This window comes from Mauremys mutica, chromosome 16 (genome assembly GCF_020497125.1).
Source record: "Mauremys mutica isolate MM-2020 ecotype Southern chromosome 16, ASM2049712v1, whole genome shotgun sequence".
Taxonomy (NCBI): domain Eukaryota; kingdom Metazoa; phylum Chordata; order Testudines; family Geoemydidae; genus Mauremys; species Mauremys mutica.
The window spans coordinates 24,500,706-24,516,826 of record NC_059087.1 but is presented as its reverse complement, the minus strand read 5'-3'; the positions used below and the strand labels follow the sequence as shown (position 1 = coordinate 24,516,826).

Below are 16,121 nucleotides of genomic sequence, written 5' to 3'. Positions count from 1 at the left end.
ATTGCTGGGCATTTCTGTTATGGCAGCCTGCCACTTCCTGCTGCCGTGGGACTCGCGAAAGAGGCACCGAGGTCTGACAGGCGGGCACCATTTGAGAGGAGATGTGTGACAGGGGGCTCTGACCAGCCTGCCCCCGTCCAGTCAGTCAGGCTGGCGTGAACACGTCAGGGGCCCCCGGGTGCTAAAGCAAAATGTAAAACTCCCCCAGCTACCTACTCAGTAAGGCTGGGAGGGGAGAGATCAGGTCTCTGACTGCAAGTTCCCAGCAAGGAGATTCCTATTCAGGGTTGGTGTGAAACCCCAAACAACAGAGCCAGCGGCTTCTAACAAGAACAGCTTCTCTTCTGCGTGCGAAACTGTGACGCAAACAGATTAGATACTGTAGCTGCCTTGGCGAATCCGCTGCCTGTGTGAGACGTTTGTCTCCCGGGCTCACTCCTTTTCCCCTTCGCTCCATTGTGAATTACAATATTCACGATGGTTAGGACTTGAAGCTGGATTGCTATAGGAAAGCACTCTGCATCCCTCCCCACCCACCACATGCTTTTCAGCAACATCTGACTTACTCTTGCTTTCCCTGGGTCCTTTGCAACGGCGCCCCCTAGGGCGAGTTAGCTTTTCTGCTCGGGGCAGGGGCTGTCTTTCAGTAGGTTTGTACCGTACCTAGCACCATGGGCTCCCAGTCTATGACTGGAGTCCCTACGTGCTACACATGTTTTCTGGATCTCAGCTCTCAGTTTTCACAACGGTCAGTTTTGAAGTTTGTTCATGGGTCAAAATCAAATGCGAATAAATTGCTGGGTCAGGTGTGAAGCTCTCTCTCTCTCACACACACACACATACCAGGGGCATGCCTCTGACCCGGATGAGGGGGGCCAAGGGGCTGCGGAGAATAGGATAGAGCATACTACAGAATAGAAAGGCTGTTGCCTGCAACTACAGGAACCTGGTGTTCAAGTGCGAATTCCCAGGACACATTCGTGTGGCACTTCTCAACAATACTGTACCTGTGTTTGATTGAGTTTCCTAGATCACGGCGGGGAATCTGTGGGGACCAGCGAGGCACTGACAGTGTATCTGCAGGGTGAGAAGACAGAACAGAAACAAACAAGGATTAATAAGGGGGAAGGTCAGATGTTACTCTCTGAACAGAGGAGCATGTAGCCGCACTACAACCAAAGAGAGAGGGGCATCAGTTACCGCAGGGATATAACAAGAGTCCTGCAAGTCTGCGGATATCTGCTTTCTATACGGGAAGAGCCGCATCCAAAGAGGTGGATATCCAAGGACCATGTTTGCGGATCAGATGTGGATACAAAGGGCTCTAATTGTAACCAGACAGCATGAGAGATAATCAAAAAGGGGCCTTTGCCTAATCTTTACACAAACAATATTTTCACCAAACCCAGTCAAGCCCAAATTGCACTGAAGACCTGGTCTGGGTGTGGGGGTGGAGGTGGGGTGCATTTCCTCAAAAGCTTAGCAATAGTCCCCAGCCTTCATGCTCAGAGACTGGCAGGAGAGATTGGTCACAGCTGAAAGGTAAATGACATTGCATCCCTACTTGGGAAAGCATGTAAGTGCCACCCTGGGGTGGGAGAAAACTCTGCCCCCGCCCCCACATCTTTTATTGCTAATTTTACAGGTCAGAAAGATCCAGAGTTATTTGTTCTCTACCAAATGCAGCCCACTCCTGCACTTCATTTACCCAGGCAGAACTCCTACTGACTTCATTTCCCTAGCCGCTGAGCAAGTACTGCAGGGTCAGATCCTTAACTCAGCTAAGGAAGCAGCTTCTTCTCCCCTCCCACTCACAAGAATCAAAGATGATCAATGAGAAAGTAACTAGTTTTGTACAGGCAGGAGGGGTTTAACCCAGAGGAAGAGAGACGTATGCATGGATTTGCACCAGTTGATTACTCTTCCAAGATATATTCAGTCCAGCACACACACAGTCTCTGGTCAGCTGGGAAAACAAATCTGTTAGAGACAGTTAATGATTTCCAAACAAGAAAGGGAAGATGAAGCCTAACCGGCAACTCATAGTTTCTTAATAGGGCATCACATACTTGTGACTGTATCTCTATCTTAACAAAAAGCCAAGTGTCACCCTCTTAGAAACCAATTTAACTACTGTTCAAATCATAGAATATTAGGGTTGGAAGAGGCCTCAGGAGGTCATCTAGTCCAACCCCTGCTCAAAGCAGGACCAACCCCAACTAAATCATCCCAGCCAGGGCTTTGTCAAGCCTGACCTTAAAAACCTCTAAGGATGGAGATTCCACCACCTCCCTAGGGAACCCATTCCAGTGCTTCACCACCCTCCTAGTGAAATATTTCTTCCTAATATTCAACCTAGACCTTCCCCACTGCAACTTGAGACCATTGTTACTTGTTCTGTTATCTGCCACCACTGAGAACAGCCGAGCTCCATCCTCTTTGGAATCCCCCTTCAGGTAGTTGAAGGCTGCTATCAAATCCCCCCCTCACTCTTCTCTTCTGTAGACTAAACCAACCTCTCCTCGTAAGTCATGTGCCTCAGCCCCCTAATCATTTTCGTTGCCCTCCGCTGGACTTTCTCCAATTTGTCCACATCCTTTCTGTAGTGGAGAGCCCAAAACTGGACCCAATACTCCAGATGTGGCCTCACCAGTGCTGAATAGAGGGGAATAATCACTTCCCTCGATCTTCTGGCAATGCTCCTACTAATGCAGCCCAATATGCTGTTAGCCTTCTTGGCAACAAGGGCACACTGCTAACGCATATTCAGCTTCTCATCCACTGTAATCCCCAGGTCCTTTGCTACAGAACTGCCGCTTAGCCAGTTGGCCCCTAGTCTGTAGCAGTGCATGGGATTCTTCCGTCCTAAGTGCAAGACTCTGCACTTGTCCTTGTTGAACCTCATCAGATTTCTTTTGGCCCAATCACTCTGGACCCTATCCCTGCCCTCCAGTGTATCTACCTCTTCCCCCCAGCTTAGTGTCATCCGCGAACTTGCTGAGGGAGCAATCCATCCCATCATCCAGATCATTAATGAAGATGCTGAACAAAACCAGTCCCGGGACCGACCCCTGGGGCACTCCACTTGATACCAGCTGCCACCTAGACATGGAATCATTGATCACTGCCCGTTGAGCCCGACGATCTAACCAGCTTTCTATCCACCTTATAGACCATTCATCCAGCCCATGCTTCTTTAACTTGCTGGCAAGAATAGCATGATTACAAATAAAAAAGACCTCTTTTGCATTCCCCTTCTGAGAGAAAAGGGAAGAAAGGGGTAGTGGGAGCACCTTGCTCCTTGCTGGCTGATATGGTTGGGGTAGGTAAGTCATTGCCAAGCCAGCCATCGAGTTCACAGTGTTTGTGTCATGCACTGACGTGCGACACACACACACACAGTTGGCCTGATTAATTGCCCATCAAACCAACGGAAAGCCTCCCACTCACTTTGATGGGCTTTGAATCAGCCCCTGAAACACAAAGAGCCTCATTCTCCTCTTACTTGTCTTGGTGTAAATCAGGAGTGATTACTCTACTGAAGTCCCGGGTGTTACATTGGACTAGTAGTGATGTCAGGAAGTGCAGAATTGGGCCCAAATCACTGACATCCTCTCCAATGCAAACAAGTTGGAGGTGTTGGAGGAACGGTTAGAACGAGCAGTGCAAAATTTTCCTCCTGGGTGGGGAAGACTATGGAGTTGGTTACGTATCTGATCCTGCAGCTGGATCCATGTGGGAAGACCCTGGCCTGCAGCCAAGCAAATCTGGTTGCAGGATCAAGACCAGAGGATCAGGGACCAGGCCTAGCAGACCGAGGGGCAGTGAGCCAGTGACAAATTCAGGGCCAAGCACTGCTCAGAGCTGCAGCTCCACTGGAGCCCACAGAGCTGCAATGGAGGAAGGCCGGGAGGAGCACCCTGAGTTGTGGCAGGGGAGTGAGGAGAAAGTGCCTCTTCCCTGCACAGACTGAGAGGAAGCCTGAGGAGTCCAGAGTCCAGAGGGTGGAAGAGAATATAAAAGTGGTGGACTATTCCCGGGCAGTGCCGCACTCCTTAGAGGACACTGAAGCCAGGTGGCTGTAACCTGTACCAAGGGCCTAGCCAGCTGTCCTGAGAGCGAGAATGTGCGCGCCCTCCCCTCCCAGTCCCTGCGCTGGCACTGAACTGATCCACAGATTCAAAGCCCAAAAGGGACCTGTAACAGATACAGCCATTTCCTGCACTATCTGTGGGAGATCTTACTGTATTAGGGGTATGTATCATTGTGGGCCAGGGACTGTGTGTAATTCCAGGGGGGAGTGTGACCACAGCCCTCCAGGAATTCAGAACAGTGGGGGATGATTAGGCAAATCCATTCAGCTTGTAACACCTCCAGAGAGGTACCACCACATGGAGAGACTCTACTGGCTCAAACTGGATTCTCCAGAGACCAACAGACAAAGAAGGAACTTTTGGATAAACAGCCTGAGTTTAAACTGATTCGGGGCCTTTGTTCTGATCCAGCAAACAGACAGGACTCGCTGTCCAAGGGGACCTCAAATCCTTCCTGGGATGGGTTGGAAGGACTCTTGCCGAATGCGGCCCCACGGTAAGCTTTTAGCATGCGTATAAGAACTCTGATGGGTTTTTATACGTTTTCTCTGTAATACTTTCCCCTTAGGAATGAATGTGCTTGCTTATAAGGGTTGTGTGGTAACTTACGATGCCTGGCAATTACAGCTGTGCATAGCCTTAGACGAGAACAGCCCCGGGCCTGTTTAGGCAGCCTGACTTGCTGGGGATATGGCAGTGCAGCCTAGAAAAGCCCTGCTCAGGAGGGAGAGAGACGTAGGTCTCTGCCCAGGAGAGGTGACAAGCCTAGGGTGGGTGCTCTTGCTGGACCACGGAGGGGGAATATAGAAGCAGTTGCCTGAACTGAGAGGTCATCCAGTCTGACCTCCTGCATAACAGGCCCCAGAACCTCCCCCGTCATTCCTGCCTCCAGCTGGAGTCATTTCTGGTTGAGCTACAGCATCGCTCCGAGAAAGACATCTAGTCTGAGGAGCAGATGTCAGTCTTCCTCCGACCTTAGCGCTTGGAAAGGAAGGAGGCTGGGAGCTGCTCACTCTGCTCTGGCAAGTGCACTTGCAGAGGCAGGCCTGCTAATGACAAATGGTTTCAGAGACTCCCACGCACAAACAGTAACCAGTAGCGATTCTCTGCAGCCAAAAAGCTGTCCATCACGGACGTAAGCCCAGACCACCAGACTTATCACCTAGGGCTGCAAGCCAGAACCTAGCTGCGATCCCAGCGGTTTATTCAGTATGCCAACCAATCCCTCACTAAACATACTTTCAATAAGCCGCGAGTACCTTTGTTTGCTTTAATATCCCATTTTAATATCTCAGGCTGAGGTGTGTTTTAATTACACGCTACTCCTGAAGGTTACATTTACATGCCACTTCCTGTGCAAAGCTAACTTGCCACACGCTTCACTCGAGGGGCGGGAAACAGTCGTTACCAATAGTATTTATTATGGATCTGGGGCGTGATTCAGGTCGACTTACAGCTACCACAGTAACTACTGCAGTGGTGCAGGTGCACACTTCCTCTCGGGTCAGTGGTGTGCGTCCTCACCTGGAGCACTTCCATCAACCACAGGCTCCCGAGCTCCCAGCAGGCTGCGCCCCCCCTCGGCTCCCCATTCCCCACCGGGAGCAGGGGGAAAGCCACCCAGGGCTCCTCGCCCCCCTGTTCCCTGCCGGGAGCAGGGGGAGGCCCCCTGGGGCTTCGTGCCCCTGGGGAGTGGGGTCCAGCTGTCCCGACTTCTCACCGCCACCATCCCCCAAGATAGGATGGGAGCCAGGGGGGTGATCAGACAGTGTGAAAAATCAGGATAGGGGGTGGGGTAATAGGTGCCTATATCAGACAAAGCCCCAAATATCGGGGCTGTCCCTATAAAATTGGGACATCTGGTCACCCTAGAGCAGGTCCAGGCCCCCAGCTTTCCCAGGGAGTGGGGGCCAGCTGGGCTCAGGCTGCCCAGCTTCCTTGTCAAGTTCACAGCTCCTGCCCATCCCTCCCTCTGGAGCACCACTTGGGGAAAGAGCTTCCCTAACTCCCAGTCACTGGGACGGATGGACCTTCACGCCCCTGTGGAATGCCCCTGAAGGCAACAGAACTCCACACAAGGCTGAGGGTCAGTCCATATAGGTCCCTCTGTGGGACCAGGGACTTAGTGAGGGCTGGGGTTGCCAGGTGTCCGGTTTATGGCCAGAACACCCCCGGTGGAAAAGGGACCCTGGCAGCTCTGGTCAGCACCACTGACCAGGCCGTTAAAAGTCCGGTTGGCGCGGGGCTGGCAGGCTCCCTACCTGGTTCCACGCGGCTCCCAGAACCGGCGACATGTCCCTCCAGCTCCTAGGTGTAGGGGCAGCCAACGGGGCTCTACGTGCTGCCCCCGCCCCAAGCACCGGCTCCACAGCTCCCACTGGCCAGAAACCCTGGCCAATGGGAGCTGCAGGGGCAGTGCCTGCAGGCAGGGGCGGTGCGCAGAGCCGGGGCGTACCGCACAGAGCCAGGGGGACATGCCGGCCTTCCCGGGAGCCACCTGAGGTAAGCACTGCCCAGAGCCTGCACCCCTCCCCCCCCCCGCATCCCAACCCCCTACCCCAGACTGTAGGCCCCTCCCACAGCCTGAACCCCTCATTTCTGGCCCTACCCCAAAGCCTGCACTCCCAGCCAGAGCCCTCACTTCCTCCCACACCCCAACCCAGTGAAAACGAGCAAGTGAGCGAGGGTGGGGGAGGCGAGCGACAGAGGGAGGGGGTGGAGTGAGTGGAGGGCGGGACCTCACAGAAGAGGCAGGAAAGGGGCAGGGTGTTGGGGTTTCAGCAATTAGAAAGTTGGCAGCCCTAGTGAGGGCCCAAAGCTGGGAGTCCGGAATCGCTGGGTTCATGCTGCGTAGCCTTGAGCGAGTCCCTCAGCAAGTAAAGTAATGCTTAGCTACCTCGCAGGGATGTGAGCTGCTCTGGGCAACTCAGATGAAGAGTATTCTAGGGGCCAGATCCTCAGCAGGGGCCTTAAACGGCATCGCTCCAATGACTTCAATGCAGCTACACGGATTTATACCAAACCAGGATTCGGCCCTGGGAGTGCAAAGTGCTCTTATTTTCATAAATGCCATTTTCTCATCAGTCAATCGTATTATACAAACGAGCATCCCGCCCTCCATCAGCTCTTTATTAATCGAACACGTGAGCAATTACAGCTACGGTCCCAGAGTTAAATTAAAACCTCCGCTTTATCATCTACGATTGATTTCAGCTAACTTTCAGCTGGCCTCAATTAAATCCCGCCATGGTAGGGAGAGGGGGAAAAAAGAAGCAGAAGGATGGTTGAAGTATTTAATTACCTTCTATAATGCGCTCGTTGCAAAATTTATTAAATTGTAGCAGGGTTTTTAACCTCCTAACAAAACGATGAGAGACCTACATGATTCACAGGTAATTATTTTCATTACAGGGATGATCTATGAAGGATTTGAGACGTTCACAATAGACCCACTGTTTGCAGGAGAGAAGGCAACCAGAGTGGGAAGGCAGAAGGGCACAGGAAAGCTTTACATTGTAGCCAGAAACAACCTGAAGGATTTCAGGTACCTCTGAGTTAACTGCAGACTCTCCCCTCTGATCTGGGGGAGAGATGTAGATGTGGAGAGATGTCCGTTTCTCCTTCTCCTGGCCTGATTTAGGGTGACCAGATAGCAAGTGTGAAAAATCAGGACAGGGATGGGGGAGTAAATAGGTGCATATATAAGACAAGGCCCCAAATATCGGGACTGTCTCTATAAAATCAGGACATCTGGTCACCCTACCTGACATGAGTTCAGTGACAAGCTGGACAAGGAAGATTGGAGATGGTTTCTGGAAGGGGAAGCAGCCTTCTCTCTTCCACCTAGCAAGAGGAGCCAAACGTTCTGAGATAAAAGAAACATGATGAACAGAAATAAAAGGAATAGCAGGACACAAATTCAGGCCTGGCTGTAGGATGGAGAGGAACGTGGACTCAAGGCATGTCTTGGATAATCAGGGATGGGTTTTGGAGAGGATCTGTGTATGTTAAAGACAAAAAGACGTCCTTTAAAAATTGGAAGTGAGACCCTACTGAGGAAAACAGAAAGGAGCATCAACTCTGGCAAGTCAAGGGTAGAAATATAATTAGGCAACCCAAAAAACAATTTGAAGAGAAACTAGTTGAAGTATCAGAAGCTGGAAGCCTGCCAAACTATCGGCAAGGCAATGGGACAATCAAGATGCTAAAAGAGCAAGACCTGGCCGTTGTGGAGAAGCTAAATGAATTCTTTGCGTCAGTCTTCATTGCAGAGAATGTGACGGGGATTCTCTCACCCAAGCCCTTCTTTTTAGGTGACAAATCTGAGAAACTGTCCCAGATTGAGGTGTCAATAAAGGAGGTTTTGGAACAAACTGGTAAATTGATAACAGGAATACGTCCCTAGGGCCAGATGGTATCCAGCCAGGAGTTCTGAAGGAATTCAGATATGAAACTGCAGAACTAAGGAGGAAGCATCAGCAGCAAGCCCTGTGGCAGTGGGCAGGGGGGAAGGATTGAGATGGGGAAAATACATGGAAATGAAAAGGGAGGGGAATAAAAGAGAGGGAGGCATTAGAAAAGGAGAGAAGGCAATGACTATCAGGAGAAGCCATGAGAGTCATCCATCCGACAATCCACCCCAAAGGGGGGCTCCCAACAAGAAAGGTTGGGGTCCACTGCAGCACCCCATTAATGCCAGATGATGGAGCGCTGCAGGGCCAGTGTCCTGACAACACTGAACAAGACCCTAACAATGCCATCTCCGACGTGAAAAAGAGATGTTCCACTCAGCTGAGCCATCCACAATGCTGGGTCAGAATATCCTGGTTTCTTGCATGCCCGTCTTGTAACTAATCATAACGTCTCCACCCCTACCCTCAAAACAGCTAGAAATGGGCTGTGCAGCTGTAGGCCAGGCATGGATTATTTATCACAGGCGGTGGAAAAGCAAGGAAGACAATGCTCAGCGGAAGTTGACTAGCTGGTACAATGACACCGAATGGTTCTCCACCGATGATGCTGAATGTTCATCTCTGTATGGACATGAGCTGACACCTGCTTGCCAGCAAGGCTCGTGCCCACATGCTGTGACAGCTCTGCTCATATAGGGCAGTGCTACCTCTCACACATTGTGTATTTATAGTTAGGGAGGGCAACACTGAGTCAGAATCCACCCTCAGAAGCTACCTGGATATTTAATATAAACACCGAGGGGCTGAACTAAATAACCCTCAGAGCAGCAACTCAGCAGTTACGCTTGCTGCAGCTACGTCACAGAGCCAGGGCCCACGCACAAACCTTACAGTTTGAGGGGCCCCACCTGCTGCAGACAGAGGGAATGTGGGGGAACAACGGGAGCTGCTGGATGGGGAGCGGCTCCGAATTTCCCTTTAGGTGCCTAAGTGGGAGCAGAGCTATCTAAAGCCTGTGTCAGCTCCCCTGCCTGCAGAATGGGGATAATCCGAGGCCCTCGCAGCACGGTTGGGAAGATTAACGTCTGAAGAGGGTGCTCTCCAAGGACCAAGTGCTAACATAGCCAAGGTCACGTGCAGTTCGAACACACTCCAGGCCCGATATTACACAGGAGGGACTTCATAGGCAGGATGAATTCCAGCAAGCTCAGCGGGACCACTCGTTTACGCCTGCTGACGTACCTGAGCGACTGGGACCCGAGGGCATGTTTTCACCGTGCACCAAGGCCCTGCCACTCGGGTACTAGAATCCATCGATCCGTTCCCCGCAGATACGTGCCTCAGGGCAGAAGGGCCCTTGGTTATAGCATCATGAATTAACAAATCAATAGGCTGGTAAGCAAGCTAGATCCTTTCAAGTAATGGGACCACCATAGTGGTCTCCAGCCCAGTCACTGGGTCACACGGGAGACACAACCAGGCAAACTCCATTGTAATGCCATCTAAACTGTAATGAGAGTGTAATGCCACCTAAAACAGAAAATACACCAACCCCATTGCAGTCTCCAGATTCCACCCCTGGCAGGTCCCTTTGATGCCCCAAAGTCCTAATGATTCACCCCATTTATTCCCTTAACCCCAGCACGATGAGGCACCCCAACTTCCATATGACTGGGGTAACTTGCCTTTAGCGCCCAGCACAATGCACCGTTACGGCAACAGGCGAAGCTCAGTACCCCCCGCCCAGCCCTGTCCTCACTGTCCAGGACTGAGCCAGCTGCAGTCATGGGGAAGAGGGATCCTGGTGGCCAAGGATCACTCAAGGGTCCATTGCGCAAGGAAACTCTCTGGGGTGGATAGAAAGCAGGCTGGAGAGGAAAGAGCTCAAATGAGTTTGCTTTACCCTACAGCATGCGCACACAGTACAAGGGAGTTGGTCACAGGGCTCGACGGTTGTGCTGTGGCCATTGAATACCATCACCCTCTGTAACAGCAGGCTCCCTTCAGTCGCTGAACTTTTCTAGGCTTGGAATTAAGGAGCCTAGTGGTTTCAGAGACTCTATCAATGAAAAGAGGCATTAGCACAGATTAGCTCTCGCCTCACCTTCGCCTAAATAAATGCAGTGGGGGAAGCTAAGCCCAAGAGACACCAATCCTCCTGCGAGAACACCTGAGATTGGACCGTGCAAAAATCCACATTCAAAGTAAAATCCAGATTGGGTTCACAGATTGGTCTGTGTTCTTTACCAGGATGAATCCCAATACCCCAAACATCCTGAACACTGGGCAAGTTCAGACCCAAATTGCAAACCTTCTTGTTCAATATGCAGGATGCAAAGTTGAGATCTGGGTCCTGTGTTAGGACCCAGGTTTCTTTCAGGTGTGTCTCTAGTAAGTGCATTGTCAGAGTTTGTTTGTACATTCAATATTTGATCTGGGTGCGGAATTAGGAGCCAAGTTTCCTAAATTCTGTTCAGGGATGTCACCAGTTTGCTGCGGGACCTTTGGCAAGCCTCTTAACCGCGGTCCCCCAATTTCCCCATCTGTTAAATAGCACGCTACTACTTACCTACCTCGTGGGGGGGACCACGTAACGCTCATCAGGCTGGGAAGATAAAGTGTGACACCCTCACAGTCCACATCCAATGTATGTGGGTGGCAGTGGAGTGGCAGCTGCTCCCAGCACCATCGTTAAGGAGCTACACCATGAAATCCCTGAGGCCGATCCCAGAGCTGCTTGTCTATAGCCCTGCACAGGGGGAGGGTTTTTTAATGAAGTGTCAGGCACTTTTCTGAGTACACTGGTTTTGTGCTTCCTGAAGTTCCATTCACTGACTGGCTTTAAACATTTACCAGTAAATGCAGCTCAGCCCAGTGGCACAGAGGTGATTAAACTGAATGCTCTCTCCATGATACCAACCTTCTGCCCTTACACAGCACCTGCCGTGTCAGGATCACAAAGCATCAGTTAAGGCCTAGTCTACTCTTAAAATGTAGGTGAATATAGCGATGATGCTCAGGAGCGTGAAAAATCCACACCCCTCTGTGCTGTCGCTCCGCTCGGTGTGGACGCAGCTAGGTCGATGGAAGTATGCTTCTGTCAACCTAGCCACCGTCGCTCAGAGACGTGGGGTGCCTGCAGTGATGGAAAAACCCACTGTAGTCTGTGTCCATGCTACGGGGTTATAGTGGCATAGCTACAGCACCGTAGCTGTGTCGCTTTAGTGCCCATAGCATGGACAGCCGAAGCATCAGACCCACCAAGAAGGTACTGTGATGGGTTCGGTCACAGAGACCCCCTTGGGACTGTCACCTGACATGCTGAATTTACCTCTGAGTCTGTTTTCTCTGCCAGTTTGGGCCTCCAGCACCCTACCTTGTTGAGCCAGACACACTAGCCTGCTGCAACACAGACCCAGGGTCTGAACCACACCCCCAAAGCTGCAGACTTAACTGAAAACTGCTCAGCAAGTGCTCCTGTCTCCAGCACCCAGACCCCAATGGCATCCAAACCCCAAATAAATCGTTTTACTCTGTATAAAGCTTATACAGGGTAAACTCATGAATTGTCCACCCTCTATAACACAGAGAAAGATATGCACAGCTGTTTGCTCCCCCAGGTATTAATCACTTACTCTGGATTAATAAAATCACTTTTGTTTATTAAGTATAAAAAGTAGGATTGAAGTGGTTCCAAGTAATAACAGACAGAACAAAGTAAGATACCAAGCAAAAGAAAACAAAACACGCAAGTTTAAGCCTAATACATTAAGAACCTGTTTACAAAGTAAAATCTCACCCTCAGAGATGATCCAATAAGTGTCTTTCACAGACTAGACTCCTTCCTAGTCTGGGCCCAATCCTTTCCCCAGTACAGCCCTTGTTAGTTCCAGCTCCGGTGGTAACTCGGGGATTTCTCATGACTGGCAGCCCCCTTTGTTCTGTTCCACCCCCTTGTACAGCTTTGGCACAGGGCGGGAATCCTTTGCCTCTCTGGGTCCCCACCCCTCCTGCTAAATGGAAAAGCACCAGGTTAAAGATGGATTCCGTATCATGTGACATGTTCCCATGGCCTGTGAGACTTCATTACCCACTTGCTGGCACACGCTTATAGAGGAAGGTTTACAAGTAAACAGAGCAATTTACAACCAATTGTCCTAGTTAATGGGAGCCATTAAAATTCCTAGCCACCATTAATGGCCCACACTCTGCATAATTACAATAGGACTTCAGAGTTACATTTCATATTCCTAGTTTTAGATACAAGAATGCTACATTTATACATTATAGGAAGAACACACTCAGTAGATTATAAGCTTTGTAATGATACCTTACAAGAGACCTTTTGCGTGAAGCATATTCCAGTTCCGTTATATTTACACTCATAAGCATATTTCCATAAACATATGGAGTGCACCGTCACAGGTACTACCTCCCTGCCGACTCCCGATGTCTTGCTTTAACCACTAGCCACACTATCCCTCTAAAGCACATCATAATTGGAAGGCAGCCTTCCGTCGCTAGCTCAAGCTCGAGGCAGGGATGAGATGAGAGCAGACAGAGGGCACGGCTGCCATCACCGTGAGTCTTCCTGAAGGAGGAGAAAGCAAGCCACCTCTGCTCCGTCAGTTTCAATTGCCAAGGCGATCATATTGAGAGGTGCCGGCACAAACAAGTGCCACGCTGACAGGCGGGGGTTCTGCCAGCGGCTGCCAGCGCACTGAAGTTCAGCTTGCAAAGCCAAAAAGAGAAGAAAAAAAAAGCGCTTGGGTCTTTGACCCCTGCGAGAGGGAAGGCCAATATTGACACGGCAAAGCTCCTTGCAGCTGTCAGAAGCAATGCACCGCGTCACTCCATCAGCACGCAGCCCCCACTCACCCGGGGAAGGAGCGGGAGGAAGAGTCCTCGGCTAAGGAGCAGCTTGGGAAGAGCAGAAGTGCTGTGTGTTCGCTCTGAAACACCAGCGAATTGGGATCGGAGAGGAGCTGCCCCTGCTCCTTGAAGTCTGATATCGCCCCCCTTTGGTCCATCCAGCCCTCTTTTGCCTGCCGTTTGCTGAGCCTCCTTAATAAACCTTCGCTGCCCTATAGCGACTGATGTAGTTGACCTCCCCTTGCTGGATGCCATGCACCACGTATACATTTATTGCCTGGAACCTCGTTTATATTATACGGCTCTTCAATCGGAGCAACTGTCATCAGTGCGGGAGGGCGTTATTCGCTATCAGCCAGCAAGGCTGCATTTAACAAGCACGGAGGTCACGGCCCACAGAAGAACCAAGGGCCGCTCTCTCCGTGCAGAGCTGCTCTGTGGAATGCATTCCTGAGCAGGTTTAGCGGCCGCTGAGGACGTGCGGGTGGTTGAAAAGCTGCCCTGGTAATAGAAGCCTGGTCCCAGTGAGCCTAAGCTCTGAACGGCACATTCATGGTAAACAGGGTCTCAGCCGTTGGCTTTGGGCAGCAGAAGCTCACCTGGGAGATGCAGGAAGGGCCAGTGCAGGCGGCCTTCTACTGGAGCAGCTAGGTTGTGAATCAAAGCCCCTCTCCAAAGGGGACAGGGGCAGGTGGTTCTGGGCTCCGTGGCTGTCCGAAGAGGCGTTTCACCGCATCCCTGCCTGTTCTTTTGCCCCATCACCATCCCCTCTTGGCTCCCGGCATCCAAAGGGACCCAGAGGAAAGGAGTAAGTCAGCTCAACCAGCCTCTTGGCATGTGGAGATTCCTCACTCACACTCGACGCCAACTGCCCCCAGCTCCTGAGAGAGGCATGCCAGGGGCAGAGCCAGGGGAGGCCCTGGCTGGAGCCCCTCTGAGCCCCAGCTGTGCTCTTCTGCTCTGGCGGCACCATGGGGGGATGCTGAAGCTCAGCATGAGCTAGGGACCAGTCTTGGGGCAGCAATGGCGGCGTAGACCTTTCCCTCCCCCCTACCCACGCCATGCTCAGCTCAGAACTGGGGCCGATGAGATGGACTCGATTCCAAAGCCTGCTCCAGCTCCATAAATGCGACTTCTCCTTCTCTCCTCCCTGGGAACCACCCAGTTCTCCTAGCAGGCTCTGGTCAGGCCCAGATCCGGGCATAAGCAAATCAAGCCACTGCATGGTCCCTCACCCAAGCCATAAAACCAGCCCCGCCTGCCTCACTAGCCTCGGGGAGCGGAGAGGGGCAACTCGCAACCCAGCACCCCACCTCCTCCAGCAGCATGGCCACGGAGGCAGGCAATTCCCAGCCCATTCCCACCTCGCCGTGCAGCTGCTCAGGGCAGTTATGGATCGTGCTGGCTGCAGGGGGCAAAGCCGAACCATCAGGGTGAGGCTAAGAAGAGGGAGAAGGAAGGTTACTGGGAAGCGATTGCCCTGAAAATAGGCCGTCAGCGATTCATTGAGGGGAAAAATTATACAAAACTCTCCGATTACGGCCTGGAAGATGGAGCTGCAGTGCAGAGCTCAGAGGGGATAGGCAGGGCAGGATCTGCGGCAGCTTTCTCCTGTCCGGGGAGCGCATGAGCCCTAATGAGTACTATGCACTGTTTATAGGCAGAGGATACTGATGCCGTAACAAGCCATCCATTCGAGTGCCAGCTCCCTTCTTAGCCCCCTGCCTCCAATGAACTTGGGGCAGAGCTGTCTAGGAACAACATCACTCCCCGGAAGCCTGATTCACATGCGATCTCCTCTCACATCATCACCCCCCACTTTGCTGTGTGTGCCCCCATCAGACGAGCAGCAGAGCCAGGCGACACAGCGGGCAGGGACTACCATGCAGTGTGCGCCCTGGATGGGGTTTTGGCGCTCAGTCCGCAAGGCAGTTAAATCATAAATCCCACAAAGACATTGCAAGAGAAGAAACCAATCTGCGAGCTGGGAAGAACCCCAACTGGAATCAGGGACGATGGATTTTGAGATGCCAGAGAGGACTCAACGGTCCAGGTGCGCTGGAGCGTTTGCCGAGTTCTCTTCCATGCAAGGGTGTCTCCGAATAGACAGCTGGCAAAGGTCGTGGCTTTTGGTTTGTCTAGCACAGTTTATCCTTGAATCAACAGACTTCACTTGACGGGAATCAAATGCACTCAGAGGCTGGGAATTGCGGGGAGGAAAATTAGCAGGCTGGCAGATGCAGAGGTGACAGCCGCGCTGGCATGGCTGTGACAGGAGACACAACAGACGGAACCTGGGAGCCCCAGCAATCCGCCGGTGACAGGCAGATGTGACAAGTGCAGGCGCCTGAATGGCACTTGTGCTCTTTTAAGGTGATCGGGGCAAAGCAGGTGACACAGACTATGCAAAGTAAGTGCCTCGGCTGTGATGCATTCACTGTACAACACGGCATCCTCGCTTCCTGCCATGTCCACAGCAGGCCGCTCCACGGTGCCACTGTGTGGCTGTTCAACTCAATGTACAGCAGGGCCCCGAGTCATCCCTGTCTGGTGTTTTTATCCAGAGGTTTGGCTGTATAGATAGTCCTCTTCCAGCAACAGCAGCAGCTGCCCCTGAAACCACTTTGATGTGTACTGAAGTGTATCTATTGTGATTGCATTCTGGCATAAGATTCCCCTTATTCAGGGGATGACCCCGAGGCTGCCCCAGCTTGTGCCCCAGTTATACCTTTTCTCTGTGGGT

General features: G+C 51.7%; 1 protein-coding gene across 5 annotated transcripts in view; it reads right to left on the bottom strand.

The window, feature by feature from the left end:
* Positions 1-16,121, bottom strand: part of KSR2 (kinase suppressor of ras 2) — a 302,208-nt gene that overhangs the window by 121,394 nt on the left and 164,693 nt on the right. For all 5 annotated transcript variants that reach the window (XM_044989586.1, XM_044989581.1, XM_044989583.1 and 2 more), the window contains one exon: positions 1,008-1,077. In XM_044989586.1, coding sequence (XP_044845521.1) covers positions 1,008-1,077 — 70 coding nt within the window. The remainder of the gene's footprint in view (positions 1-1,007; positions 1,078-16,121) is intronic.